This window comes from Zonotrichia albicollis, chromosome 4 (assembly GCF_047830755.1).
Source record: "Zonotrichia albicollis isolate bZonAlb1 chromosome 4, bZonAlb1.hap1, whole genome shotgun sequence".
Taxonomy (NCBI): domain Eukaryota; kingdom Metazoa; phylum Chordata; class Aves; order Passeriformes; family Passerellidae; genus Zonotrichia; species Zonotrichia albicollis.
In genome coordinates this window covers 8,307,456-8,321,508 of record NC_133822.1, presented here as the reverse complement: position 1 = coordinate 8,321,508, position 14,053 = coordinate 8,307,456, and the positions used below count along the sequence as shown (strand labels likewise).

Genomic DNA, 14,053 nt, shown 5'->3' with positions numbered 1-14,053 from the left:
CTCCCCTTTCCCGCCTCTGCCGTGAGGGGCCCCCGCAGGGACGGGGCTGGAGAGCGGCTGAAAGGGAGCGGGACAGAGTTAAAGCCATTTTGCTTTTGTTCTTACAGAGCTCTGCAGTGCCTGGGACAGGCGGGGAAGCGCGAGGCAGCTTCTTTCCCGCGCCCCTCAGCTGCAGAGCTGAAAAGAACCTCGGAGAAGTGGTCCCGGCCTTACCCTCAATCCTCAGACGCGGTGTTAACTATTAATGTAGCTTCGGCAGAATCACAGAATCGATAAGTTTACAAAAGGCCTCTGAGATCATCAAGCCCAACCTATGACCAAACACCACCGTGGCAACCAGACCATGGCACTGAGTGCCACGTCCAGGCCTTCCTTAAACGCCTCAGGGTGTTAATTAAACACTCACTACCTCCTTCGGGCAGCCCATTCCAATGTCTAATCACCTTTAATGGGAAGAAATTCCTCCCATTGTCCCACCCAAACCTCCCCTGCCACAGCTGAGTTAGTAACCTCTTATCCTGGGGCTCTTTTTCCTAGGGAACCACTGAAGGTTCCTAGCAGGCACGTAATGGAATACAACCCTCTGCAAACCCAGACTGGTATCCCTTGCTGTGTTCTCTAATTTTTGAGGCTCCTTTGTGACACTTTCAGTGTTTTACAAGGTAACACACTGTTGTAAGCACTGAATTGTTGTCCCTTAACTGCACTTTAGGCTGAGACCCTCATATTCCATAACCACACTTGCCTGCTCCATCTCGTCATTGAAAAAACCTGCCAGCTTATACCCACACAAATGTATGACAATACAGATTTAAAACCACACATTATGGAGATTGTCAGGATCTGCATAAAAAATGTATTTTTTAAAATAACATATAAATAAGCACACTTAAGTCTTACATTTCTTAGGTAATATGACAAAACCATTTTACAGAAAAAAAGTTTTGAAAAAAAAAAATTCATCTGCTCAGGAGGCCAGCACAAATGGGCTCCACCTTCATGGTTTTGGGCAATATCAAGACCACACAGGATTCTGGTATAAAATTGAGTGGATTTTCACCAGTCTCCTTCTCAGGTTCAAAGCTGTACTACCGAAGCCACAGATGCACTGGCTGAATGGGTACAAGACCTGATTAGTCAAGAAAAATCTTCAAACTATGTAATATGGTTGTTACTGAACCACAGGCATTTGTGATTTGCATTTTGTAAACCAAGTGCTGATCATTCAACAATCTGTCGTTTTGCACCACACTCTAAACAGACTTGGTGGCAAAATAACTTGGTGGCATTTTAGTTTATTACAGTCCTCTAAGAATCATGAGAGACATCACAGAGAGTCACTGCTTTGGCAGAAAAGCCAGTAAGAGACAAAAATCAAGTTAGAAAAACGTTGCCTTCCAAAGTGGCCTATGATGCCACTTCAACAGTGATGATTTCACACTTTCCAGTATCTTGATCTGTGCAGGTGACGTGCAAGGACCCATCCCTAGATAAAAGAGAGTTATGTTTAGGATTATCTCAACACAACACTTACTATGTTACTGCATGTGCCAGAGAGGATAAACAAGTCTTCACACTGAGGGAAGGATGATAGATCAGCATCAAAATATCCAGGCACAAACATGCTTCAGCACAGATGAAATTGGTTTATTAAATTAAGTTTAATTTAGTCATTGTTTTTATATCCACTTCTTGCCCTTAAAGCATCTATCTTCTCTACATATGTTGGAATTAATCAAAGAACACATTTAAATACTGCAATTTAATTTACAGGTTTCTAAATAGAATATGTGGTAATATTATTCAAAATATTCCTTGTGAGAGCTGACTAAGAGCAGTAGATTGACAAACATGGTTTGTCATGGCACAAGAACTTGACTTTTGAAGTGTAAATAAGTCTTTAAACTCAAAGGATCTCCTTCAACAAGGAAAAGCTTAATTGTCAAAACCCAAGACTTTAGAAACAATATTTGTACCCAAATTTAGATTTTAGAAACAATATTTGTACCTAAATTTATTTTGTGTGACTGTATGCCTTACTTCAGCTAGGCATACAGTCACATAAAATAAATTTAGGTACAAATAGATGTTTTCTACTAAACTTCTTCTCCCTTTTATCCCTAAATATTCCTTAAACCTCCTTCCAAAATATGATGATTTTCTGCATGACAGAGTTGCATCTATAATCCCCAAAATGTTCTCCTTATCAGTGCTCAGTATAAATCTCTGTATGACAAACCAGGCATTTTGGGTGAGGTCTTAACACGCATTAATACACCTGATGGCTAACATAAGAAAATGAAGTATTTTGAAACTTAAATAGCAAGCAGAAGGCCCTGTTTCTCTGTAGAACAACCCTGCTTCTGAAATGACAGGGACACTGCAAATTCTACAATCCTTCATAACTAAAAAAGACAAAACCCCCTTCAGTTTTTCCCAAGAGTGTGGGCATTCAGCAAAGCTCCCCAACCCACTTCCAGAGCAAGTCTGAGATCCTGACTGCTCTCATGCATGGTCAAACTGATCAACGGTTCAGAAGTTGCTAAAAATAATCTACACAATTGTATTAAGCTTTGTTTCTTTAAGAATCAAACAATGACAGCACCAAAGGTACTGCAGAAAACCCACATTTCTACAGAATTTACCCCTGCTAGGACTGTACAGTCCTGTAACCAAAGAAATGCTGAAATTTCTCAAAAAAATAAATTAAATACTCTGTAACAGAAGCAAAGACTGTTTGTCAGAAGTGACATAGAAGGGTAAACAGCAGAACAAGTGTTTTGTGTACCTTTTCATTGTGAGAACTGTTAGTATATCATGTAGGCCATCCTCCTTTTTATCTAAATCCTGGAGTACAATCTAGTAAAAAAAAGAAAGTTTGATTATAGTCAGTTCTTCATGTTCTTGTTCAGCACTTCAAGGGAAGTGACACAACAGCTAAGATGTGAAAATTCATGCATTTTAGCTATTTGCACTATTGTTTCTGTGTTTTGGTTCAGGACGTATCCCTGAGATAGCTGAAGTACCTATCACTCCCACAGCATCCTTTAGAATCAGTACTGTAATTATTAGGTAACATCCCTTCCCTACCCCCTTTAAAGATATTTGGGCAGAATTAAGGTGGAATAACAATCTTCTTAAATATTCCATCAATCTCAGACACATCTGCCCCTTCCCTGATGCTTTCCAAGGAAAGCACATAATAACTGTTTCAAAAAGCTGTGTTCTCTCTGTAGGCTGATTCCTAAACAACAACTTTAAACCCTCACTTGATAAAAATATTTCATCTTACCACTATGATAAACCAAATTCAATATTTAATAACAATGTCCAATCTAGGGAGATCAAAAAGTAATCAACACATTAGCTATACCATTTCCTTCATCAGTTTGATTTTTAAAATGTTCAAGGATCTGTGTATGACTGGAATAACTGGTAAAGAGCTCTCATCCCAGGTGATCTTATTACAGTAGTGCCACGTGTCAAACCCTGTCAGCCACTTAGGAATTCAAAAGGGAAACTTCAGTACTTTACAAAGTACTTCAATATTTTGCATGTCCAGAAGAATAATTAAAAGACCAATACTAAAGAGATGCATGTCACTGTATTTTCCTAACAATACATTTTGGTATTGGTGGAACTGATTTCCATTTTTTTTCCCCAGGAGGCTGCTGTTAAAAGTGCACAGGAGTGTGCACACACTCACCTGTGCAAATTTCTCTTCTTCATTCATGGGACTCTTGCCCAATGACTCGTAGAGCTCAAGGCACACAGAGGAAATGTTCCCAGGAGCGTGCAGGGTGTGCTGCCTTCGAGCTGGCAGTGGTGTCCCTGATGGAAACAGCACTGTGAATTTGTCAGCCCCTGACTCGTCTACTCCCTTAAAAAAAGAATAAAAATTAATATAGTTCATGTTTTTCTTTAAGTGCTTCATTGAGCTGGAAGTGTCACAACAATGTTTCAAAAGAAAAGAAGTCCAAGCTTCATTCCCTCTGTCACATTTACCATCCAAGCAAGTAAAACCCTGACATTCCTACAAATGAGAAATCCAGCAATTGCAACATAGGAAAGAAACAATTATCTCCCCTTAAAATCAGTTTTTCCTGTCAATTTTTTGTCAATAAACCTAAGTTACCATGATAACTTACCAGTGGTAACCTAAGTTACCACTGCTAATCTACAGCAAATCTGTAGAAGTAATAACAAACCAATGCTGTTTCTCTAACATCAATCATTTTATAATCAGTGCTATAAATTCACTGCAGCAGCAAAATTTTCTAATATTCTAATTTTAGCCTTACCTTAAGAAGAATATCTTTGGCAGAACACTCAATGAGTGCATCTTCTTCTAATAAGGTATTCTCTTTCCCTAGCAGAATTCCTGCCTCTATGGCTGCACCAATGGGAATAACTTCATCTGGAGGAATTGAATTCAGTAATTCCACAGTTGGGAAAATGTCTTTGATCAGCTGCTGTAGCTTTGGGATTCGAGCAGACCCACCACAAAGAACCACCTGGAAAACACATCATACTAATTTCACATCTTTAGTCTGTGAAATAAAACTGACAGGTCACACCCTGCTGTGCAAAAATAAAAACTGCTCTGGGATATTTTATCATCTGCAGTTGTTCAAATTAAAATTGATGTAATCTTGGGTTGACTTGATACTTATGCTTCTGAAATTAAAGGAAATATGATGTCTTCGAAAAGTTTCTCTTACAGCAAGAATCACCTAAATAAAGTAACACCTTGAAAATTGGAAGTCCTTTGGAACCTGATGTTCTTTTTATTATGAATTTTTCAAAGGTGATCTAGTGCAACCTCCTGGCCAGACCAGGCACAGTTACAGCAGGCTGCTCAGACCTTTCCTGCACAGATACTGTATTCCACAGACTGTAGGCCCTTAATTCAGCATCTGATTTCCCTCATACTACACATTCCTTTCCTGGAATCTAACATTTCCCCATGCTGAACTTGTGCTGCTTGCCACTCACCCACTCACCCTTCCATCATGCACCTTTAGGAAGGAGCAAGTCAGCTTTTACCCATAAATCCAAGTCTTATTACAGAGACTTTGTTGAAATCAGCCAGATCTGGAAAGAAAGCTAATTCCCACTTTTCCTCATGTAAAACATAAACCTAATTTACAACTCTGAAGTTGTTTATTTTTACATTTAAGATGTTCTACTGCCCTCCATCCAAAGAACTAAATCCTGAAAGACCACCTAAAAACCACTGCCACCAGAAAACAAAAGCCATTCTTTGAAAAGTGGCCTGGGATATTTCATTATCAATCAGAGAAACTGAGATGTGACACAAGAAACACTAATTAAAGTCTGAAACAGCATCAAGTGTCACTGAGAGCACCAGGCAGCTCCAGCTGAGACCTGAGGAGCCAATTCTGGCAGCAATGAATGCAGCATCACTTGCCAAGCACAGGTAAAAGGGGGTGAGATGAATTTCCTCTCTTACACCAAGGCAAGAGAGACACAGATTAAACTACTGATGTCTGCTGCCTTGCTCACATCTTTGGGATTAAAGCACTCTCTGATTTGGTACCTTCTGTAGTTTTTAAGCCAGCAAGGAGGAGCACAAGCACCAAGCAGACACTTAGTGATCTGCTCAACTTTAATCAAAACTTTGCCTTTCTTCAGAAGCGTCAGCAAACCCTGTCCAAAGTTCAATGAAGGCAGAACAAAGCCCACAGACTGAACTTAAGGAAGGAACTCCTCAGCTTGAATTTGGACAGAGTTACACAAACACACCAAACAGAGACAAATCCTCCCCATCACTCAATATGCAGCAGTAAAAACACACAACTAAATGTGACTCTACCTTATACTTCAGACACCTGAAATAAAGCAAATACAGCAGTTCTAAAGATCCTGAATCTATAGACTTTGTTGGATTCCAGTCAAAACTGCTTAAATAGATCATGAAACAATCTCAGTCTGCAAGGAAAACAGGCCCCATAAGCATTGTTCTTGTGGAAGTGTCCTACAGACACATGATTTCTATTATTACCTTATTAATGTCATCTGCTGTAAATCCAACTTGCTGCAAGAGCTTTTTAATTGCTTCTACACATTTACTAAAAAGTGAAGAACAGATAAGTTCAAATCTGGCCCTAAAAGAGAAAAATAAAACATTCAAAAAGGATCATTTCATCCATTAGAGACAAGTACCTGAAATGGAAGAACAATAATTTTTAGAATATACTTTAGTTCTCCACCTGGTACTAAAGGGTTTTAAAAAAATCGTATTTTCCCATTATTAATCTTCAAGCAATTTTGTTGGTGGGGAAGTATCTGTGCTATTAGTTCCATCAACAACACCTACATGAATGTACATTCATTCTTCAGTGTACTCCAGAGGGAAAAAAAACAGTATTGTTGTCTTGACAACATCAGTATTGCTGTCTTGATTCATGCCAAAGAAATAAAGAAAAATTCTGGAACTGCTTCATGATCTGTAAAATGAATACAAGGACTCAATTTTTAGAGGCAAATCAAACTGTGTCCTGATTTTCACACAGGGAGCAGATTAAGCAAATTAAAAAACAAACTTGTGCTTGCTTTTGTGTCTTTCAAGCCTGCAGAGGAAGTTCTACTCTGCATGAATGCCACAAATCAAAGTCTGCAACACTGATCCACAGGACTGTTACCCTGATCCAAATGGAGCTGACCCATTTATACAGTACTGCTTCTCACACTTTCAAACATGCTGTGCCTTACTTGAGCAGCTCCAACTGCTGCAGTTCTGGAAATGGAAATTCTGTTTCATTTTGCTAAAGCTGCTGCTGCCTAGAAGAGCAATCAAAGTGAGCTAAAAATCTCAGTAAGAGATCATCCCAAGGGAAAAGAGACTGAGCAGGACACAGCAGTAGGAGCAAAGACATTTTCTGTCTTTCTAGTCCAGCTCTCACTGAGAAGCAACATCAGGTTTTTCAGGACTCCTACCATTCTGATCTCATTTAGATCAAGAGTCCACAAGCCAGCTTTTCTTTAATGAAAGTACAACAAAAACAATCAGGGGAAGGAAACAGCCACCCTGACTCATTACAGACTCCCCTCCAATCAACAACCAGACTCTGAAGATGGGGTCTCACTGTGCCTTTCTGCACTTCCTTTTCTAACCACCAGGGCAACACTGTTACTGTGACTGCCCTGACCACAGATTGCAGCAGAACAGAACCATCAACATGAAACAGCAGGTTTGCCTTTAATCTCACTTCCTTCCCTAAAATAAACACCATCAGAAATCAAAGCTTATTGAGTATCCACAATACCACCTAGAAAGATTTCAGTAGCTTCAAGATCAGCCTTACCTGGACACATTGCAATCAAAATCCAATCCATCATACAATGAATCTACAAAACAGTTTGCACTTCCCAGGGTTGATAGAGAGTGTTTTGCAATATCAGCACTGTTCATTAATTTCATCATGGCTCTGGGATTTCCTCTAATATCATGTTTACAAGACCTGTATTTAAAAAAAAAAAAAATCAGTTTAAAAAGACAAGAATTTGACTGGTAACTTTCTGAAAGGAAGAACAGGTAACAGCTATTGAACTTTTTTTTCTGTAAACATTTTAGTATTAACTACAATACCACTACTGAAAATTTGCACACATCTGGACACAATAGAGCCCACAGCTGAGCCCTTATCGTTTAACACCAAATTAAGGCAATATCCACCCAATCTCAGGCATTTCCCAGTATTTCTCCTCAGCCCCAAACAACTGACTGCTCCTTCAGCATCATCTTTACTTGAACCATTTCACTAACAGAGACTCTGCTAATTTTTTTCTAAAAGCAAGCACCACATAATGAAGATCCTGTCCTAACAGCAACATGCTTGGAATTCAAATCTTACCTCTGAAATTCAGAAGCTAAGTGTTGCGCTAGAGCTTCTGTGAAGCAAACTCCTCCAATGCTGTCATCTGTGTTTGTAGCAAGCACACGATATATTCCACTGTTCACTTCTATGACTGTGATAGAAAGTGATGTTCCACCCAGTTTATAAACCAGCACGTTGCTGCCACATTAAAAAAAAAGAAATTGAAAGTAGCATTAATTTTGACACATTGTTAAAAGATTACTATCATGTATTGAAGGTTTTTATAGGACAACTATATGAGAATGGTAAAGAAACACTACACAAGAACAAAAAAGTTCAAACTGACAGCAGTGTTTAGTATTTTGAAAGTGAATTATTTATATATTCATAAAAAAGAATATATTCAACCAGATGCACTTACTCAACCCAGGAGCTCTGCTTTAGTTCTTCCAGCCCATGTAAAATAACCCCATCCCACAAAATTAAAACCAGCTATGCCAAAATATGTTCAAAAAGGAATGCATTTTTCTTAAGCCAATCAGCTTATTAAACAGAAAGTTGGAAACTGGGGCCAAATCTTTAAAGACAATTCTCAAAATATAAAGACCAAAGCAAAGGGATTTAATACACTACAAAGTTACAACTTCTAAATGCTTATTGTCTTGACTGAGAGAAAAAAGCAAAACAAGCCTCGTGCTAAGGCAACATGGCATTCCCTCAATTAAGATTTCTCAGGATTTAATTACAGCAGCTTAAAAATAAGTAGAACATTAGGACTTTACCTTTTCCCAGTGGGTGAATCTTGGCCAATTCCATAAGCAAGGAGAGCTGCAGATGGTTCATGAATTAATCTCATAACATTGAACCCAGCAGCTGTAGCTGCTTCCCTGCAATGAGCCACAACAGCATTTCATTGTACTTCAGTGATCTCACTGTAGTCACACACTACAAGATTTCACCTAATCTACATGTGCCACCTAATCAGACCTTGTTTATAGCATGGTATTACAAAACTGAGTGACTGAAAAGTGCCAATAAGATCAGTTGCTACTGTGTTCTTCAAAGAATTGGATATGCTGTGTGCTCACTGGCAAAGAAAACACTCATCTATCAAACTACATAGCCCATAAAAACTGCAAAATAACCCACAACTACACCCCTCCTAAATCAAACTTGATAACTTATCTTCAGGAATGGTAATGAACTGCTTGATACATTATTTCAATAGGTAACAAAATTACCATGCCTCACTTGCAACATTTAACTTACAGGTTTTCTTGAAACCTGAGTATCCCCGGGAATATCCCAAAAATTGTTCCCTCCACTTTGAAGTTACACCAGAGCAATAGAAGGTTTCATTACAGACACTGCAAATCCCCAGCTCACTGTTTTCTGACCAACTTTTAGGTGTGTTTTATTTATTTCTTTCATGACAGTTAAATGTAAGGGATTCTACATATCAGAAAGTAAAAACAGATGCTGCCATTTATGCTCAGCTTTAAGCATCTTATGTTTTCCTACTGAGGAACTGTCAGAGCAAAAGGGTTTCCAAACAAAATTTCCAAGCAGAAAACTGGTATGTATTCCAAATCTGCACTCTGACACAGCAGAGCTGAAGAGGCCATGCAGCACCACTCTAGGGAGGATGGAGGGGAAATTGTGGAGGAGGGTGAGATGCTATTTGCATTTCAAAGGGGTCACTGAAGATCCTGATCTGAAATGAGGTTCCATCCTTGATGAAACTGGAATTTCCTCTCACTTCAGTGATTCAGAACTTCCATTTGGTCACATCAACAAATTCCATTAAAAGTTTCTCCACTCATGGTTAAACATCTTGCTTTCATATTTTCCCAGTTTAAATATCATCCCAATATCTTGACTGATGGTCACAAGTTGAAGGCCAGCAGCAGAATTCCCACTGCTGATCTCCCAGCCCATCTGCTTTAGGCACATAAAATAACAGAAAAACCTCAATGCTCTTACCCAAGGGCATTCTTCTGACTCTCTCCAAAATCAAATGGTACAGTGACAACAACATCATTCACATCTGAGCCCAATGCAGACTGGGCAGTCTCTGTTTGGAAACACAGGCAGAACATGGTGATTAAAAACAAATCATGAAAAAAATATATGACATCTTAAAAATAAAAGGACAGCATAAAAAGCTAAAACATGTCAATGAATTTAATTATTACATACCTTTCATTTTACTGAAAATTAGTTTTGCCACATCTTCTGGGTTAATAAGTTTGTTATCTATTTCATACTGAAGTTTTCCATTCTTCTCAATCATCTGTAAGCAAAACCAACACACCTTTGTCAGACAGCAATTTGGTTAATAACAAAAAGTAATGTTTAATTTAGGCTCTGTTTAAAGTAAAAAGCACTGGACTGTGTAAACACTCCCTGCCTTAGCATTCTACTACAAGGGAATAAACACTTCCAACATGACTATCAAAGACCTGCAGCATATTACAGACGCAACAGGGACATTTAAGACTTTAAAGAGTCAAGATTCTCCCTTTCTATTAAGTGTGCCTGAGTACAAAAGCAATGTTTAAAACATAAGTACACTCCTGGTTACATGCCATAAGAAAAAACCCAACAATTTATAAAATCACACCAATATGAACAGCAGAAAAATCACCCATTTGTTACAAATTCATTTTCCAGGATAATTTTTCTCCTGTTTTGCAAAATTTTCTAGCAACAAGGACAGTATTATGTAAATTAAATACTGAGATTAAATCAACTGGTTAAAGATGTTAATTACAAGGTGCTGCAACTTGAGTATCTTCCACCAGCTCTAACAAAAACCACAATGCTACTACTGAAATGCATTAGGATTCACCTGTTTGGAGCATGGCCAAGAGATAAAAAATTTTCTGTTGGAACTAACTATATTATGCTGGCAGAACCCAGAACATGGTTATCAACTGGATAAAAACAGAAACATTCCATACAAAGGGACATCATATGATGGGAGCTGATCACTACAGAACAGACAGGGTATGGCCCAAACAGTAATAAAATTATATAAATCATCATACTCACAGAGCATTTGCTTTCTGCAATGTATTTCTTTGCCTGAGGGTCACCAGAGCTGTCCATAAAAATGCAAAATAACAAAATCAATAATGCATTCAAGGTTAATTGCACAAATGCATCTTGTTAATATTCCTTTTAACATCTCCAACACATCAAGCTATACTTGAACCAAAAATTCCTGTTTTTATTCTGCAGGTACATTTATAGAGTAGAAGAAAACCCAACAGTTCTGATTGGTGGCATTTTTCATTCTCCTTTCCCAAAACTTATGATTGGAAAAATACCTACTACTTACAGAAAAGGAAAAGCAAACCCCAACACATTGTTTTAACCTGCTATCCCCATGAACATTTAAAAAAGATTTCAGTGAAATTCTGCATCTGAGAAGTGCTGAGGAATACAGAATGGGCAACATCTTGTCAGCTCCTCTCAATAAAAGGACTGTAACACACAGCTGGGTCATCACTAAAAAGTTTTGTCACATCTCTGAGGTTACTCCAACCCAAAAGATTTAGTTCTATTGTCACTGTAATTGCCAGTGCAAATTATCACAGCTCCTCTAACAGGAATCACATCAGGCACTAAGGAATAGTTTCTATTGCAATAGAAGCGACACAAAATTTCATGCAAACAAAACCACAGTGGATTTTACAGAAAAGCAATCAGCTGAGAAAAAATCATAGCTAAGAAACTTGATGTATGAAAAGCATATATGCAACTTGCTACTATATTTCACAACTTGAGATTGTCACAGACAAGTTGAGATCTAAAATACATTTTTTCTTCTCTACTTTTCTATTTTCACAAGCATCTCTTTGCTGCTGGAAGAAAATACAGGCTGAGAAGCTCACAGTACCAACCTGGACTAGGGGACAGTGTCCCTCCCCAGGGCAAGGGGCTTGGAAGGGAGATGATCATTAAAATCCCTTCCAAACAAAACCCTTCAGTGACTCTACGATAACAGAATGATTTTTTATGAGATGCCTTCAGGATTAGTTCTGAAACATTAAACCAGCTTTAAATGGGAAAAAATGGGTGCAGTCACCATCCCTGGATGTGTTTAAGAAAAGCCTGGATGTGGCCCTCAGTGCCATGGTTTAGCTGAGGTTGTGAAAAATGAGTATTTTATGACTGGCATTTTGCAAATATTAAAATGAATATTACATGTGTTATGTTAGAAAATTATGCTGTGCTAATTCTCTTAAGTAGTGTGTTAAATATAGTTTTAGGTTATAACATAATGTTCAAACAGAAACTGTGCTATGTAGGATACTTTTTAAAAGAAAGGACTTGCAGGACATCTAAATCTTTCAGAGAAAAAAATTTATTGCTCTCTTATCAGGAGAAATGAACTTCCTCCCACTTTGCTCAGGCATGAAGATGCCAGTTAGGATTAAGAGGAAGAACTTGACATTGACCAGACAGAATCTTATGTTTGAATAGAATTTATGCATCATGTATGAGATGTATGAACATGCAACAGGATGCTGTTTTTAAGGGTTAATCCTCTGTTATTTTGCCCAGAAAAGGTACCCGGACTGTCTGTAACTCTGTTTCTATTGTCTCATATTGTCCTAACCCAAATTGTTCAAATTATTATTAGCCTAATTATATTGCTATTTTTATAACCCTTATCATTAAACTTCTGGAATTTTAAAAACAAGTGACTGGCGTTTTTCGCAACGTGTTGGGGCATGGTTGGACTCCATGATCTTTAAGGTCCCTTCCAACCCAGTCACTCTGTAAATTTTGTAATTCCTCATCGCCCTTTCCACGCCCATTCTCTTACCTTCGCCCAAGGATCTGCTTCACTTTCACGACAGTGTTGGAAATATTTCTTATCCTGCTTTGCTTCGCAGCTAAGCCAACAACCTGAGGGAAAAATAAACGAAAACAAAATGGAAAAGCTGAGTAGCAGACAGAGCCCTCTCCCCTCCTCCTCCTCCCCAGAGCACCCCGCGGAGGGGCAGCCTCACCTCCTCGCTCTCCGAGAACACCACGACCGCGGGCGTGACCCTGTCCCCGGCGTCGTTGGCGACCACATCGGCGCGGCCATCCTGAGGGGAGAGAGATGGAGGAAGGCAGAGCCGTGAGCGTGTGGGGGCTGCACCGCCGAGGGGGGCCCCCGAACCGCCCCGACCGAGCTCCCCGAGCCGGCGCTGCCCTCACCTTGTACACGGCGGCGCACGCACAGGTGGCTCCCAGGTGCACCCCGATGGCAGCCATTGCCCCTGCCCGCCCCAACGTGCCCCGCGCGGGCCCGCTCCCAGCCAATCCCGCGCCGCGCTGCGCCGTCGCCGGCGGAGCAGCCAATGAGAAAAAAGAATAGCGATTGGCGTCATCGCGCATAGCAACGGGGGCAGACTGCGCGCGGGTTTTGGCGGGAAGCGGCGCTGTGAGGGATTGTGGAACCCGGGACAGCGGCAGCGATAAAATAGGAGATAAACTGTTGGAACTAGAAAATAGAGAAATCAAAATAGACAATCGAGATCAAAGCGGAGAAAGAAGCAAGTGTGCGTGTGGTTTATGTCGCTGGCGCCTCTCGCGGTTGTGAAAAACGAGTATTTTATGATTGACTTTTCGCAAATATTAAAATGAATATTATATGTGTTGTGTTAGAAAATAATGCTGTATTAATTCTCCAAAGTAGTGTGTTAAATATAGTTTTAGGTTATAACAAAATGTTAAAATAGAAACTATGCTGTGTAGGATACTTTTTTTAAAGAAAGGACTTGCAGTGAGACAGCAGCCACAGGACACCTGAATCTTTCAGAGAAAAAGAATTTATTGCTCCATTATCAGAAGAAATGACTTCTTCCCACCTCGAAGGCGCTGTTAGGATTCAGAGGAAGAAGCTGACGATGACCAGACAGAATCCTGTGTTTGAATGGAATTTATGCATCATGTTTGAAGTGTATGAATATGCAACAGGCTATTGTTTTTAAGGGTTAATCCTTTGTTAACGGATGTCCTTTTTCGGGCTTATTTTGCTCAGATAAAGGTACTCGGACCGTCTATAACTCTTTGTCTTTATTGTCTCGTATTGTCCAAATTATTATTACTCTAATTATATTGCTATTTTTATAACCATTTTATTACTATTAAACTTTTAAAATTTTAAAAAGAAGCGATTGGTGTTTTTCACACAACCTAATGGAAAAGGT

At 39.2% G+C, this 14,053-nt stretch overlaps 1 protein-coding gene across 1 annotated transcript; it reads right to left on the bottom strand.

The window, feature by feature from the left end:
- Window positions 1-842: 842 nt before the first annotated feature.
- Window positions 843-13,187, bottom strand: HSPA14 (heat shock protein family A (Hsp70) member 14). The gene is made up of 14 exons (XM_005489282.4): window positions 13,059-13,187; window positions 12,866-12,946; window positions 12,679-12,761; window positions 10,896-10,944; window positions 10,041-10,134; window positions 9,825-9,915; window positions 8,624-8,728; window positions 7,878-8,039; window positions 7,329-7,484; window positions 6,026-6,128; window positions 4,302-4,514; window positions 3,707-3,880; window positions 2,789-2,859; window positions 843-1,486 (listed from the first exon to the last, which is right to left on the bottom strand). Exons 1-14 carry the CDS (start codon window positions 13,113-13,115, stop codon window positions 1,408-1,410), a joined length of 1,518 nt encoding a protein of 505 aa, XP_005489339.2. The 5' UTR covers window positions 13,116-13,187; the 3' UTR covers window positions 843-1,407.
- Window positions 13,188-14,053: the final 866 nt, after the last annotated feature.

Coding starts and splice junctions, on each gene's coding strand:
- HSPA14 (XM_005489282.4), bottom strand. CDS start 13,115: ATGGCTGCCATCGGGGTGCACCTGGGAGCCACCTGTGCGTGCGCCGCC. Junction 12,947..13,058: donor CGTGCGCCGCCGTGTACAAG/GTGAGGGCAGCG, acceptor CTCTCCCCTCAG/GATGGCCGCGCCGATGTGGT. Junction 7,485..7,877: donor TTAGCTTCTGAATTTCAGAG/GTAAGATTTGAA, acceptor TTTTAAATACAG/GTCTTGTAAACATGATATTA.